Source organism: Dermacentor silvarum, chromosome 3, assembly GCF_013339745.2.
Source record: "Dermacentor silvarum isolate Dsil-2018 chromosome 3, BIME_Dsil_1.4, whole genome shotgun sequence".
NCBI lineage: Eukaryota > Metazoa > Arthropoda > Arachnida > Ixodida > Ixodidae > Dermacentor > Dermacentor silvarum.
In genome coordinates this window covers 105,959,687-105,975,855 of record NC_051156.1, presented here as the reverse complement: position 1 = coordinate 105,975,855, position 16,169 = coordinate 105,959,687, and the positions used below count along the sequence as shown (strand labels likewise).

At 48.3% G+C, this 16,169-nt stretch overlaps 1 protein-coding gene across 1 annotated transcript in view; it reads right to left on the bottom strand.

The window, feature by feature from the left end:
* The window catches only part of LOC119445659 (adhesive plaque matrix protein), a 68,173-nt gene extending 56,282 nt beyond the window's left edge, over positions 1-11,891 (bottom strand). Inside the window, exon 1 of the mRNA XM_037709932.2 lies at positions 11,753-11,891. Within this exon, the coding sequence (XP_037565860.1) occupies positions 11,753-11,764 (12 nt within the window). The 5' untranslated portion in view covers positions 11,765-11,891. The remainder of the gene's footprint in view (positions 1-11,752) is intronic.
* Between the last annotated feature and the right edge of the window lie 4,278 nt (positions 11,892-16,169).

Sequence of the window (16,169 nt, the reverse complement as noted above, 5' to 3'; positions counted from 1 at the left end):
GGCATAAAACGAAAAATAACATCGAATACACTGGAACGCTAACCAAATCAGCTTCCGGTAACCTCATCTTCGCTGGATATAGAAAATGACTAAATTGAAGTGAAAGAGAGAGCAATGAGAAAGAGGGGGTGAGGGTATGCAGGTAAGTCTCCGCGGAAGCGTGCTGAAACCGTCACAGGCTGTCACGCACATACTACTGGTGCTCTCTGGCAGTGCAGACCCGACTGCGAAAGTTTTCGCAGAATGGAAGGCCATTAAGTTAAATTAAAGTTTGCTAGCGACTTCGCAAGCAGTTTGAAATTGGGTGCCGCCGTTATAGTGACCGCACAGAGAAAAAGACACGCGCCTTGCGCACCTGGTCCCTTAAGTTTCCCATTCACTGCGCATTTCAGTTATGTAGAGCGAATGTCTTAACTGCGAGAAAACTTCTCTTTTCTGCGGTACCTGGCCGTGATGCAATAACTTTTGCGGTCGAGCGCGTACGAAAAGCAAACCAGCGCAACACAATCTAAGCAACGGCCAGTGCCGGTGGAGGGCTCGAGCCGACAGAAATTGTAGTTAATTGTGGCATGCGGCATAGCTAGCATAGCCTCCGAGGTCGGGCGGGGCGAGCACTGGATATCGCAGAGGTGGTGCATAACGTAGTTTCGTATTACGATCACTAGAGGTAAATCCGTCACAACAGTGTCACGTGCTAGATTCATGGAAATGGTGGAGGACAGTACGGAGATTTGCATCAACGTCGTCCTTCTACCGTCAAACACGACTTCTTGGAGGTCATCTTTGTTTTTTCTTATCATTTCAAACACGTTGTAGAAGAGTAATCAGTCACTTCGAACCTCAAATTTTTATCATTTCACGGTCTTTTGAAGGGTACAATTGAACATAACGTCATAAAATACTATAAAAGAAAGCAAATACGTATACATGTATGACATTCCCCTATGAACAAGATCTTGCAGCCCTCGAAGGTGTCCTGCTGATATATTCCCTGTATATTACCTAACAAACTGTATTAGTCCTGAACGTAAAACAAACGATCGGAAGTAGCGTCGCCAGGCTAACACACCACGAAGTCGAACAGCAATGACGAATAAAAACACCGCAATGTGATCTTTCGATGAATCCATGCTAAATCGTAGGAGAAGTTCATGTACAACCCATCATTCGATCCCGTAGTGGCTGAATAATTTAAGCGGTAGGTGTTCCAATTATTGATGGATCCACGTGAAGCTGCATGATGCGTAACGACGAATACACTTTCGTTGCATGTCGTCATTGCAAGCACGCAGCCGACGCTGCCTTCATGCGCTCGTGCTGTCTGCCGCAAAAGACATCGTTCTCGCTGCCAGGCTGAGGACCTTGTTGAACTGTTTGATAGATTTACCGGCGGTTGCTTACACTTGGCTTTTGTTTGGCTGTCGACTATGATGGATGGCAATCGCAGCTACAGGGCGCGGTATACCTTGCGCGCCTCGGCGATTGATTGGATACCTGATTTATTATAATGGAGCTGGAAATGATGGCGAGATATATTTAGCTCGCTGGCCTCTCCGGAACGACAAATTGTCGAATGAATGAAATGATGACACGAAGGGGTGTGAAACCTTTGGAGTAATAAAGTTCTTAACTGCATCACACGCGGTGGGCTTTAGTCTTGCGCGACACAGACTACACTGTTGTTCGACGAACCTGGGCTCCAAGTCTCGGTGCCTCTATTTCTTGCATACTTCCGTTATCAATAAGCTTGTAACAGCTTCGTGAACAGCAGTACTGTTTCAGGTATCCTTCAGCTGCGTTATATGCTTCAGCTCTAATTAAAGGTAATTAAGCCAGCCGTTGCTGGCAATGGCCTTCTGGTTCGACAGGCTGCGGAGGTGGCCCTGCTTTGCAGCGTCGTGTAAGCGACGCAGGTTTCGGGGCCCCTGACCTAGACGCATGGTCGAAGCCCACTTGCGGCATGCGACAGTACGTAAACAAAAGCACCCTTTCTATCCGCTTAACTGATTCGAGGTCCCGCAAAATACATGTGCTCAGTCACCCGTTCCAAGCAGTCCCAATGCTTCTCTCTCCTGCCGCCTGCAACCCACTGATTCTGAGCTTCCTGGTATGGTTTCCCGCACTGCTGAATCACGCTTTCCTTTTTCTGCGTCCTTTTGGTTCGTTATGTCCATAATAAGCGCTCAAGTGTTTACCTGCAGGTATTCCGAGCGAAGTACAAGAGATGAAGAAACAAGAACGAAGAATGAGTGGGCCCTAGCCCCCCAACCTTAGATGCTTCCTAAACGGACTTCCAGAAACTCGCGGAAGTTCAGAAACAGCCTATCTCTGGGCCAATCGCGAGGCCGCTTCGCGCCACATATTGCTGAGAACGCGCGCACACGCGCGCATCTACTTTTGCTGTAGGCGAAATGACACTCGAGTCCAAGCGACAGCGATGACAATAACCGGAGTGAGACAGAAAGACGAGACGAAAAAAAAAATAACGAGGCAGAGACAAAAGACACGGTGGCCATAAACGGGCCAGCGATGCTAATGGTGCCTCGACCTACAACCATTAAGCGCCCGATAACGAGCCCAAGGCGTGCGGCGCGATTCCGCGTTACGCCCGGAGGAGGGGAATAGGCATTCCTGAGCTTTTTCTCTTCCGGCAACGCGTAACCCACCTCCTTTCCCCTTTTCCTCCACATTCTCTACTGCAGTCCCGCTCATTTTCACTGGCGGCGTATCAATCCAGAAACAGGACGCATGTGTTCTCAGTAGAACAAGAACAGTTTCTCGCCTCTCTTATCACTTTCTTTGCCTCTTTCTTTGTTTGTTTCTTTCTTTCTTTCTTTACTTTTTTCGTGTATGTGAGTCACCACGTAGTCTCTGGTAACAGCCCCATAGGCGTAACAAAGAATGCTCATCGATAACTTCGTGCTTCATCGGTTAAGCGCACTGGTTAAGCGTAAAAGCGAGGTTGCACGCTCGACCGTTCGTTCTTCTTTTTACGAAGGGTGTTGCGCTTGTGTCGCCGCGGTGGAATGTGAACGCGCGAAACTGGTCGTTGTTTCGATCGTAAGGCATTTCGCGCTGCATAGCGTTGTCAAAGGACACTGTATAGCGTTAAATATGCACTTGGCTCACTGTGGAACTTCTCATGGGATGCTTCCACGGTAAGCCGTACTTAGCCACGTGTTCTTTTGCCTTACCCAGTTTTCCAAATGGGCCCTATATAGCCATCATTCAAATATATTGCCCTATCTTTTCTGCGTGAAGTGAGCAAGGCAATCTGTTTTCGGAACAGGAGGCCTTGGAACACGAATGAGGAAGAGGAATAAGGAGATCGGTAATCCTCTCCGGTAATCCTCTCCGCTCCCATGTGTAGGATAGCAAACCGGTTGTGCTGAACTGATTAACATCCCTGCCTTTCCTTCTCCACTCTTTCCTTCCTTCCTTCCTTCCTCTCCGGTGTTTCAAAGCACTATGTACACGCACTGGATCTTGTCATACGTCATATCGTGCAGGTCTTTCGCCGTCGGACACTTGCCTGTCATCAGCTGCCTTCTCGAGATTTGGCTTTATGACTATTTTAACCATTGCCACCACGTTGATTGCTGATGAGTCGGCCAGCCACTGCCTTTTCTTCATTATTTTTTATGATTTGATTTTGCCTTTGTTGTATTGTAATCCCACAGCCTATGTGGTTGTCCGGGTATCCTGGATTTGCATTCGTCATGTGCGAGGACGGGGGAAAGAGAGGGGCGGGGTGGGGTAATTAAGAACAGAGGAAAGCACGATCGCATTAGGAGGTGGGTAATCAGTCTTAGAAATGGCTTCAATGAAAACGTCATTTTACTCGGAATTACGTTTAAATCCTATACGCGAAAATGCCTGAAGAGGCCATCATGTTTCCTCTTTGCACGCATTAGTCTCCGGGGTGGGTTATTATCCGAAACACGGTCGATGTAGCGCGATGACTTCCGGCGTGCCGCGTTACACCGTGCTCTCGAGATCGTAGACACCGCCCGGCTTGGCTTGGCTTGATCTCACTAGCGCTCATCTGTTAGTCATTACCCTGCTCTCGCCGGTCACGCCCGCCGCTCACGGCTGAAGTTCGGCGCTGATTTCGGGTTGGAGCGAATTGCTTGGCAGCAATTATGTCCGCGGGTGAAAAGCTTACTGGAAGGTATTGCCAGGGGCTCCCGCCGTGCGGCCCCTGATTGACTGCGGTGACCTTGCCGTTTCCGAATGCAGTGTTGGCGCATCGAGTCCCTTTGTTCCAGGAAACGAACGTGCCTGTCACGATTTCACGGAGACGCCCTCGCAATCACGGCTGTGACGTATGCGGACTCGACCAGTTGGTGATGTTCGCCGCTTTTCCTTTTCCGGCACCCAAATGGCGTCGAAATTGCGGTCAAAGTGTTGGCGTGTCGAATCGAAGTCGATTTTTCTTTCTGCGGAACTGATCTTCAAGGTTACCGTCCTTATCTGTTGTGGCATCCAAGGATGTTGTTTCTACGTATCTGGAAAAAACAATTCTCGCAATTTTACTGCTCAAAAGAGGACAGCAGGACAACTGCGTGTGAGGAACTTTTTAAAGCAGAACCATTTCAGTCTTTTTCTTTTTTTCAAGTCTCGTCAACTTCGTGTCAACAACTGCGAAAGAACTTCACCTAATCGCTCGCGTACAGACGTATCAAATAGGAAGGTTCAATGAAGCAACGACGCTATGAGGCTCTTTCTCAACGCTATAACGATTTCATTGCCTCAATGGCCGAGGTAGGCAAAACCTTCTCCCCAGTACCCTCTCTCTCTCTCTCTTTTACGAGTCCTACTCTGCCAAAAGGCACGGAAGCAGCAACTCTGACGGAGCTGCACCATTGCCGAGCATCATATGTCCGCAGAGCGAGTAACAATGTCGCAAGCTGTGTTCTTCGAACGAATTCAGGTAAAACTGAAAAGTGGGAACAGAACTGATGCTCAAGAATACTTACGACCGTTCTTTAATGAAAACATTGAAGTCAACGCTATAATTTCCAATACGCCGGAGCTGTGTTGTCATCGATAGTAAACTGCAACTGTCTCACGGCACATGGAAGACATATTCTCCCCCGCTGGAAATATAACGTGTTTTAATTGTTAAGACTCCCTGGCTTCTTACTCTTGTTCTCTGCGTACACTTGCGTGTTAAAAATTGCAATTAAGACACTTCAAGAATCTGCAAAGGCTTGAAAGATTCCGGAATGGTTAAATGTAAGAGAACCATTGCCTCGGGGCATTAAGGTGTACAAGTCATTATTCCATAATGTCTGGTTGTTTGTGCCCGTAGGGTTTAGACTAGCGTCTGCATGGCGTGGATTCCTTCCCTAGGATGTAGCCGAGTGCTTCTGTCTTCGGTATAAATAAAATCTTAGATCTGTTTCGCTATTGTTCTAGCCTATTTCTATACCGCGTTTCTATTTTCATGCCAGTCGCGTTCATTTCTCGATGATGCAGTGGAACTCCCGCACAATACTTTTAGTTCGCGCACCGTAGAGATGTAACCCAACTATAGACCTAGCCCTTGTGGATCGACCTCAGATGCTTTCGTTTCGGGCGCACCCAGATCCTGTGCCCTAGTAATTTTCATTTCTAGAACACGCGCAACATTTTACACGACTTCGCACGTTCTCCCCGCGCATGCTATTTAGACGAGCTTCAAGAAATGTGAGAATTCCTCAGGTGAAAAAAGAGAGTGATAATCACCGTGGTATGCCATGTTCTAAGCGTGTGCAATTAATTCCAAGCGTTCCAAATCGCACGGGTATGAGTACCTCTGTATGTGCGCGTACAGGCGCGAGTGTATTTGTGTGCATGTGTGAGCATGTATGTTTGTCTATGCGTATGTTTGTGCGTGCGCTTGTACACGTGTCTACCTGAGTGCTTCCGTACATGTCTGTGTACGCGCACGCGTGTTATGCGTGCACGTACAGCCTAACCACAAAACTTTACGGACCACGGAATCTCAGAAAACGTTCAATTTCCGAGCAGCCTGTAACCGTAGTCAGTAAAACCGAACATCACAGTGGTGTTCACATATACTGGTGGAGGCTGTAAATGCGAATACTATGGGCCGAGTTGTGAGGCTGCGCAGATATTCGGCTTTTTCTCAGATCTCGTGTTCCGTGAAATTTTGTGGTTGAATGTACCTTTGTATCGTAAAGCCGTATGCGTCAGTTCGCGACTATATAAAATTGGTATCCTCTGAATGCTACATCCCTACGGCTATTCTAAGGACACTGCAAACGTCTTGAACGCCATGGTTCGTACTCAACGAACCCGAAGCCACCGCTTCGCAGTGAATGCGGTAGCGGACCGGTTGCGGCAACAGGTGGTCCTCATTTATACTCGACGTGTCCCATTTCCACGGCATCGTTTTAGTTCTGCACTGGTCTTGAGAAAGTGCCTTAAATCTGTCTCGCTTTCTCTTTTGCGTCTGCTTTAATCCGAACCAAACCCCGTTCCGGAACGATTGTTCACTCGGTGTTCGGTCCATTGTGTCGCAGCGCCGACGTGTGCGGCTATCCGGATCGAGCTAGTTCCTTGCAACAGCGACCAAGTCAACTGTGAAAAGAGTCAGTAGTCGCAGGTAGCGTGCAGGCGTCATTTCTTTTATTGTCAGTCGTTGTCGAGAGTTAGATTATTACTTTTTTTCCGGAAAGGCAATCTCGGAACAGCGTATGTGCAGAAGAAAGAAAGAAAATTTAGCAAATATGAAACTTAACTGAAGTAAACGGAAGGCATCGCGCATATACAGTGATTTTGTGAGCTGGGCACTGAGGAGAAAAAGGAACAAATGCCAGAACTATCTAAACTTCTTCTCATTTTGTGCGAACCGCCCAATTCATGGCCGATCCCCCACGGTGGGTATGTTCCTCTTGTGCAGAGGAACAACAACAACAACACAAACAAACAATGTATTGGCCGCTTCGTCTTGAACAGACTGACCAGAACGAGCTTGCGGAAAAGAGCGAGTGGGTTAAAAAAAAGAAGAAAAAAAGAAGGCCAGCTTGAAATGGATGGCGAGACGTTAGTTCGAGCAACGTGTCGTAACTTCGATGATCCTTGTTTGTTTCTTAAGCTTTCTTTTTTACGCAAGTGGATTGCCCTCTGTCCAGCATTGCGTTTCTTGCGTTATATATATATTCTTTCAATTTCAGCAAATCTCTTCCCGAATGGACCGCAGTTGTGCAGCCACAGGCTGTAAACTCGGCGTTCAAAAAAAAAAAAAAAAACAATGAAGCCATACCAACAGCAGTGAAAACAGCACCACCACCAATAAAAAAGATTTAGACCGCTAGGGCGTGGAATTGATGGCCACGTTCTCGTCCTACATGATCGCAATTTACTCTCATAATGGTCCCGCCAAAGTGGTATCAATAGAATGTGTGCGACCGGAGCAACGCGGCGTATACGGCGAAAGAGTGAAATTCATGCCAATGGTGTTCCCATTATTTTCTTTCTGTTCAACATAATGTTTTTTCTTTTTTTTTTTTGCGAAGCTGCGCATTAGTGCTGACATACATGGCCCATTTGAAAGCACATGTGATCTTCTCAAAGTGTGGCGCCAAGAACTATACTTCATTATGATATCACTTCATACGTACAGGTACCACCGAAGAAAAAAAAATACAATGAAAGTTTAGAACAACTGCACAAATTAAGGTGCTCAAATTCAGTCTCCTAACTTCAACAGACTCGCATAATTAAATAGAACCACGCTGTATACTGCGACGCGCATCAATTAAAAGTGGGCATAAGACGACAGAGTGCGAAGACCCCCGAAGAACAGGTTTCAAGTGCCTCCACTTCAAAGCACTGCCTACGCAACATTCCCGTTCAAGTCCTTTCCACCGAAGTTTTCCATCAGATTATTGAGGCTCATCAACCAGATTAGCCAGGCTAGTCCAAGGCCACATACTTAACGCAAGACATTACGTACGCAACGTAGGGCTATTGTCGTGTACCTACCAGAGGCCGTGCGACTAGAACAAGGGGACAGCGAAGGACACGTCGCAGCCGCTGCTGTATACGTAACCGCGCTACCAGTGCGGTACCTTTGTTCGTAGGGTGCGCTCCGGGTAACCTACTTTTCTGTAAAATGACACTTAACTGCGACGGGCCGGCAAGCGACACGCGCCCATCGACCGAACGCATTTCTTTCTAGCGCGCGCGGACGCCCGTCTTGCGGGGCGTGGTTCCCAAGGACGTCCGCATGCACGGCGTAGTGGGGACACGCGCGATAATTAGGCGCGTCTCCCACCGGCGTCTATGAGATCGCGAACCTTTTTCCAATCTCTCTCTCTGACATTTCTCGCTCGTCACCTCCCCCCCTTGTCTCGTCGTGTCGTCGCTCCTTCCGTCCGAGAGAGCGTCGAACGTAATTTGCGTCGTCTAATCGACGTCTGTGACGGACGAGGCACCCCTTGAGCCGACCGCAGGAGGAGTAAGAAGGTTGCGCAACCCCGCGGCGGTGTCCCGCATAGCGTCGTGTGAATAGGTAGCCCACGGCGTGGCGAGCCGTGTGCTACTGTACTATAACGGAAGCAGGCTGTAGCAGCAGCAGCGGCAGGTCTTGCGTACTCAACTCGGTCGCTTACTCCTGACGAGCGGGGACGGGCCACTGAGTAGCAGCGGGGAGTTTGGGAGAAGGTGTAGACGGAATCCGTCCATTGTTTCGTGGGCAGCCGACAAGGAGGTGGTGGGAGGGTTGAGCAAGTTGCGCATTTTCTCTACGTATACTCCTCTCGAGTATGATCGCTCACGCTCAACTACTTTCGCGTTCTGAGCAGGCTCCGTTATACGAGCCGCTTCTTTCTAAATGCCTCGGTGTTTTGATGGAATTTCCGCTCTCCCCTTCTTATTACTCGCGTTCAGTCCACTCGTTCGCTCGCTCGCTTGCTAGGCCGCGGTTCTTTCCCCTGATAGCCTGGTGCTCTGATTACGTCACAGTCCGCGGCCTTTCTCTATACTGCCCAGCATTATAGTGAAAAAAAAAATGAGGTATGCAAACTCTCAGACCGCTGATACATCGAGGTCACGCGAATTATCACTTTGCCGGGCACTCGCCAGGCGCACCCGCGGAGGCCTCCAGCTGCTGCAGCACGCGGAAAACTTTTCCACGTTATGCACGCTTGTGTGATCCGGAGTGGTACGCGTACAGGAGCTACGTCATCAAAGTTTCGCTCACGTGCAGCGGAGACAGTTACGTACGCAGAAGCTGATCGCTCCTCGCGTTATATCGCCATTATTATTAGTGAAACTACCTATGTGCCGTACAGGCTTGAAGACACATCGCGATAATCGTCTTCTGCTCGTGGTCCCGAGAGCATTTGGGTCAATACAAATTGCTCCTTTTCGTGCCATATTGTCGGTGGCTCAGTGGTTGTCGCGCGTGCGCTGTCCGGCAATTCGAAGATTGAACGTAAGCGCCACTCGGACATACGGACCATTAATGTTCTTCCGTCCTCCCTCATTGTTTCAATGAAAACGCAATACAGAGGATGTGCGCGTCATTTGAGGACGGTCACCTAGTTGAGCACATGTAGTGCTTTGGAGCATGTACTTATGCTCGAGAAATCGAGATGGTGCCGTAATTGCCGTCACAAGAGAAAAAGTGTACTGCGATACCTTAGTTTAGGCTGTTCGCCACTGTGTGATTGCTGATGCGTGACTCGATTTGGCATGGAACCTTTCTTGCGCCTAACTACGCGTGATCAGGCGGCATAAGAAGCTTAGGCTAGCGACAGTGATTGTTCCTGGACGGCCATTATTACTCGCATATACTTGGGCGCAGCGTTGATCGCACCGGAGACAGGACTGAGTGGACTGCACGTTAAATAACGGCCCGATATTCGGGCCTGATATAATAACGAACAGTTTTTGTATGGCTAAATGCGTTAAGATATTCTTTCAGGCCACTTTGCCCGGAATCCTTCACTCGTCCGTCATGTTCATGTTTTTCTTTAATTTTTTATTATTCTCTTTCCTTTTCATTTGTTTCCCTAATCATCTGGAGAAGCATGTCTGTCTTACGGATACGTTAACATCTCTAGCTGATATTTTAGTCCCCCCCCCCCCTCTCTCTCTCTATCACTTACGTCAATGTGCGACTCTACCAATCCCTGCGGTACTTCTCAATGCTTGACGTACTCGAATCATTTTCGAAGCGCCCTTGGTACAGCGACACGAGCAAATATAATGCCAATTTTAAGATTGAATATCATCGTAATGGATACCGAACGTTCCTTCAGGCTTCCGAAGAGACGCTCCGTGACTTACTTCGTCTGTATACTATCTTGCTATCTGTCTGTATGCTATCTATTATCTGTACACTACAGACGAGGGACCCTCGTCTGTGTACTATCTTTTACATAATCATTGTATTGAGTGGATAATTAACTGAAACTGAGAACCATTACACACTTGTGACCCACATGCATGCTTATGATGCATCTAAGTACACACAGAAGCAAGCGTTGTGAAACTGAGACCCAATCCATGTTCAACGACATATCTATTATATACGCCCTGTTTATGTGCAGACGCGGAAGCAGCATGATTTTTCGTTTCTTTGTGCCACGACAACGTGCCCTCCTGACCACACTATAGAAGACCAAAGGAAGGAAAGGTACTACAAAGCTGCACTGGGAATTCTAACAGCGCGAACAGATGGAGCACAAAGACAAATAAGGCGACGAGACAAGCGCTGTGGCACTGAAAATGTTATTTTCAAGTGGGCGCGCCTGCACAGTCGTCTCCTTCGCCTTTGTGTTTAGTCTGTTAGCGCTGTTACACTTCATAATGAAAGTATACGAGACTATCGGTGCGATTTCTAGAAAGTGCAGTTGGTTATTGCAATCGCAAGTTCATATCTATCTCGGGGGCAGTAAGTAATCCGACTACAGTGTGCTTGCTGTATTCAACGCTAGCATTTCTCTCATTCGGTCCATAGCATTCACAGGTGAGCCAAAGGCAAAGACAATTCCTGTGCACGAATGGAACGTTCTTTACCTGGCAGTACAAGCCCCGAAGGCGTTATAGATAGAGTGCTGCTAAAATTCAAATGGTTCCGTCATCACGCTTCGAAAGTATCCATCGATGGATTCCTACCACGGGCGACTGACAATTTTTTATAAGGTATGGAACCGTTTGGAGAAACCATGTTAGTCTGCAAGCTTGAGCTAAACCCTGAAGTTGTGAAGGCTTGCAGTGGTACGTTTCTCGTATCAACTACTCATTATACCGTAATGACGCAGACGCTTTGACGAATTATTTGTCGTAATTTGATCTTGCACGGTATAATCTCCAGTAAGATTTTGTGAGCATACGTGTCTAGGGGATTGCGCGCCGGGCGTGGAACGCTCCGAACCGTTCGGAACCGCTGTGACACCGGCTGCACCGTTCAGCTCCCTATGCGAGCGGAGAAGAGCACCTTTCAGGGGGGCGCATCCTGCTCATCCTTGGAGATCGCGCGCGCGCGCTCCCAAGCGACTCATCGGCCCCTCCGCATCCTCTGACGGACTGAAACGTGACGGCGGTGAGACTCGAATCGAGACGCATCGTTTTCCGCGGAGTGCAATCCAACCCCGGGGCACAGGAAACACGGTTGGCCGGTGGCTCTGTCTCGCCGGTGATCGTACTCGCGCGGGCGACGCACAGTGAAGATTGATTGAAGAACGCGGGGGCCGACGACTGAACAAAAAGCGGCGCTGGCCGCCACACTCACCCAAGAACACATGGCAGTGGTGAGTCGTCTCTCTCCTCCTCCCGTTCGGTCGAGTGTGTAAAAGGTCCACCAGCACCGGCACAACGAGTCGTGCACAGTCGCACAGATACCCAGCGAGAGTCACTACAGTTTTGCGGCCGGTCGGGGGCCGCCAAAATGCATTTATACCGCAACCGCCCTCGCCTTTTCTCCGGGCCGGCCGGACCACGGTAGCGGCCGTCACGTGACGAGCGTGATTTCTTTTCGCGTTGCCTGCCGCTGTGGACCCTCGCCACTTTCGCTCGCCCGCTGCCGCCCAAGTCGCCGGCGCTCCCTCGTATTTTTTAACACTGCGCTTTTACCCCCCTTGCTTGCCCCCCACCCTCGATCCCCTCTCGGCCCGTGGCGCCTGAGCCGCCTTTGCGGGCCGCGTGGTCGCCGTTTGCCGCCGACGCGAAGGTACCGGACTTCCTTCTCGTCCTCGGGGCTTCGCCCCCTCCCCGCGGAAGACCGTTTCCTTTCAACCGGAAGGCGAGAGACTGACAACGCGGTGGTCACGGGCCACGCTTGACCGTTGCGGACGACCGGCCGGTCCACCGTGCGTCGCGCACTTCTTTCGGCCACGGCGTGCAAGGATTATGATGTGCGCTGGCTGTGCGCGCCAGATGTCATCGAGATCGCTTTCGATGACACTAATGCGATGCGGTCGTAAGGCGCGGGCGGCAATGTGGCGTCGGTCCAGCTGACGCAATACGGGTTGTTTCCTATTAGGTTGCGCTTCTCGGTTTCTTGTTGCGCGGTGATCCTCCTGTGTGCCACACTATGCCGCGCTGTTTGTGTGACGCGTAAAGTTGATTGACATGAAGTTTTCTCTTCTTTCTTTCTTTTCTGGTAATGCTGCCCGAAATTAAATGTCACAAACGGCCTTCCTAAGGCAGGAAGCAGGTATTAAGAAAGTAGAAGAATTTAAATAGGGAGAACAATTGCGAAGACGGGATTGCACAGATTACATAGTCGGGAAGAAATATATATGTTAGTGTCTCTGAGACAGCATGACGCACTGTCTAATTCGGCTTCAGCTGCGGAGATGCTTTGTAACGTGATTAAAGTCAGAAAAACAAAATAGAAACACTGATGCAATGTGTCCTGCTTTTTTGCGTCAGTTTATGGCTCAACGTAGTCGTCCTAACTCCATCGATGCGCAGTTGAATGTGGGCTGTTGGTTTCTTCTATTACTGACGTGACACTGAGCGCGAAAATATCGCGGCGTCACTAAATAGTCGTGGGAAGTGAAAGGAATGTCCATCGTGAGGCGACATTTCATTACGTTAGGGATATGGAGCGTGGAGGCTGAGGGTGGCAAAAGAAGGAGGGCGGCGCCTCATTCAGTCTAGCGGCACTTTTTGGCAGCGACCAAATTTCAGACGCTCTGTCAAAGTGACGCAATCACCGCAATGTGCCGAGAAAGGGTACGTCTGCCTAAAGTTTATCGACGCTCGCGAGAGAATACGAGCGAACGCTTGTTGAGTTAGACAAACAGCCGAAAAAGTCTATGGCGCAACACGGACACTTGATATGGCTCTGAGAATCGAATTTAGCGTGACGTCCTTGTGGCGACGCTAACAAAATCCGCCGCGTCAATACAAGAAAAAAATTATAATACAAAACAATCCAGGTCATTGTTATCGAAAGGTAGCCACCGTTTTTCTAAAGAGTATTTAAATGTCGTCAATCAATCAACCAATCAAGCGGTTTCTTATTATTTCACAAAAAAGCTTTTACAGATAGAGGTATACAGAAGGAGGTTTCACAGTAAAAACTGAATTGGGACGTCCTAATAACTTCGTCATCTTCCTTGCTGCATGCGTGTAAATAGTACTCAGAGCCCCACAGAAGAAAATCTTAGTGCATTAAAGGAGGGCTGTGTACCTGCACCGTCAGCTTTAAAGCTTGCACAATATGGACGCGCGCATTCGTCACGTAAAGTGCGTGAAGGGAGTTGCTTATCCAAGCGTTATCGCTTGCTCTGTATTTTAACGGTACGCTGCAAGAACACTGTATACATTCGGCGGTGTTGCCTAATGTTCCACAAGCTCTAGTGACATCTTTCATTTGCTGCATTTTACATGCAGTTGAGAGGACCGGTGGTAATTGTAGTGTTGGGGCCGTTGGCGTATCCTGAGGGAGGCCCCCTCGGATGAATTGGTTAGGTCCTCTCGATAATAGTGATAAGGACAGGGATACGCGGGCACACATAACAACGTTTGCTGCTCAGTTAATGGTGGCTTTCTGTGCGGATGACGGCTGATTTCATGGTCCCGATGTCTTTCCTTCTGTGAACGCTCTGTCGTTCATTTGGCTTAAAGCGACACACAAAGTTCGTATTTCATAACCAAAAGAATGGCGGAGAATTAAGATGCGAATCGAATCCCGGCCGCGGCGGCCGCATCTCGATGGAGGCGAAATGTAAAGACGCCCGTGTGCTTGCGTTGTAGTGCACTTTCAAGAAGCCCAGATGGTCAAAATTAATCCGGAGCCCTCCACTACGGCGTGTCTCATAATCAGAATTGGTTTTGGCACGTAAGACCTCAGAACGAAGAATAAGATGCGCTTTGTTGTCTCTTTTCAATCACAAAACTTTCATGCCGCGCCGATACGGAAACAGTAGGTGTTCGTAAAAGTGACGCCCAGCCACAAGCGACACAGTAAAGTTGAAGTCGCATAGAAATGGACCACGTGGCCGTCGAAGGCGCAGTGAAGGGTCAAGGGAGGGGCAGTCGCGACTTGGCACGTTCCGGTGATTTCCACGTCAGACAATCTAACAGCAACGTGAATTATACTTACTCTTAGCTTAACATGTACCAAAGTGATTACCGAATAATCATGCACAGAAGCGACAAACAGTGTAAAAATTAAACCATGTTTTAGTGCATTTTATTATGCCGTTCAATGACTGCGAGATATCACGCGACTTTACTACTGATTTGGAGGTGTTGCAATAATCGGCGACGGCTTCTTACGCCCAGATTGTAAAATATGAAAACCCGATGAAAGCACTGCACTACGCTTATCAGTGCAGGTATTGCACGCAGCGCCGTATGCAGCTACAGCCGAGTCCCTATACGATTATACCAAGCACGATGAGCCTTCTTTGCTCTTGGGGTAAGCCAGTGGAGACTTGCAGAAACTGTCGCTTCCCAATTAAGATAATGTCCAATTTACCTAGATATATGTTATCGGTACCACCTAAGGAAAACTTACTCCCTTTGACACAATAGTGCAAGGACGTTTTGGACTTCATGCTGGAGACCGTGTAGCACATGTGGTATTCCGAACAATTTCCTGTTCAGCACGACAGGAAATTGAACATAGGACATCATTGATCCATAAACATGTTTCGGGTGTTTTGGGATATGAAATTTCAGGAACATGCATGTACATGAAGACGTGGGGGAACTAACTATGAGCGTGCCTTACTTAACGAGGAATCGGTTGTTAAAGCAAAGTTCAGGATGGTGCGTGTCTCTTCTGCTACCGCTGCTGCCTCGGATGACTCGAGCCTTCGCGTCATTTATATTCCATCCAACATCGCATTAGATCCCTGTTCTTTTCTTTCTTTCTTTCTTTCGTTCTTCCTTCGTTTCTTTTATTCTTTTTTATTTTCAGTACTTGCATTATCAAGCGGTGAAGAAGGCTGGACAAAGCTCTGTGAAATGTAAAACCAAAAGAAAATAAGACTAAGGATGAGAAACTTGTGCAGAAACCATCGGCGATGAGAGAGAAAAAATGAGATGCGAAAGGCAGGGAGGTTAACCGGAACTTGTATATTCAATGTAAGTGAACAGCCTAACGCTTTTAGAATGCTAGTCACTTTATTTAAAGGATGACGCGCTTGACGGCGAATATTCGTTGCAATGAAGACATTAATGCTGTGGTTGCTGTTTCATTGCGCACTGCCGTAGAGAACAGAAGCGTTAATCAGCACGTTTGGAGCAGCAGTGTAGGCAGATAGCACGTGCGTCTCCAGAGCTAAATGCTCACCCCGCCAACTCTTTTGCATAGGCGATGAAAGCTGTAAGTGTCTAACCTCCGACCATCAACCATGAAAGCGGGCGAAAAAGTCAGAGAAAGCTATTCGCTTTAAAGATATGCGAGAGCACGAACGATTTTCGTTATGTTCCCTAACATAGTGCGTATGCACCTTGAACGAAGAAGCCTCATATGCGTGCATATATCTGGGAACGATTACGCTGCTTTAAGAAATTCTGGGTGTTTTTTTTTCGAAAGCAACCCTGACGGCTCATTTACGCGAGGCTATTCATCGGTTTCAGCCTAGAAAGCGAGTCACATAGCTCTCTCTAATATAACGCTCAACATGGCAATCGTGTTGTCAACGCAAACCTTCTTGAAGTCTTTTCCACAATTCACAAGGGACCAA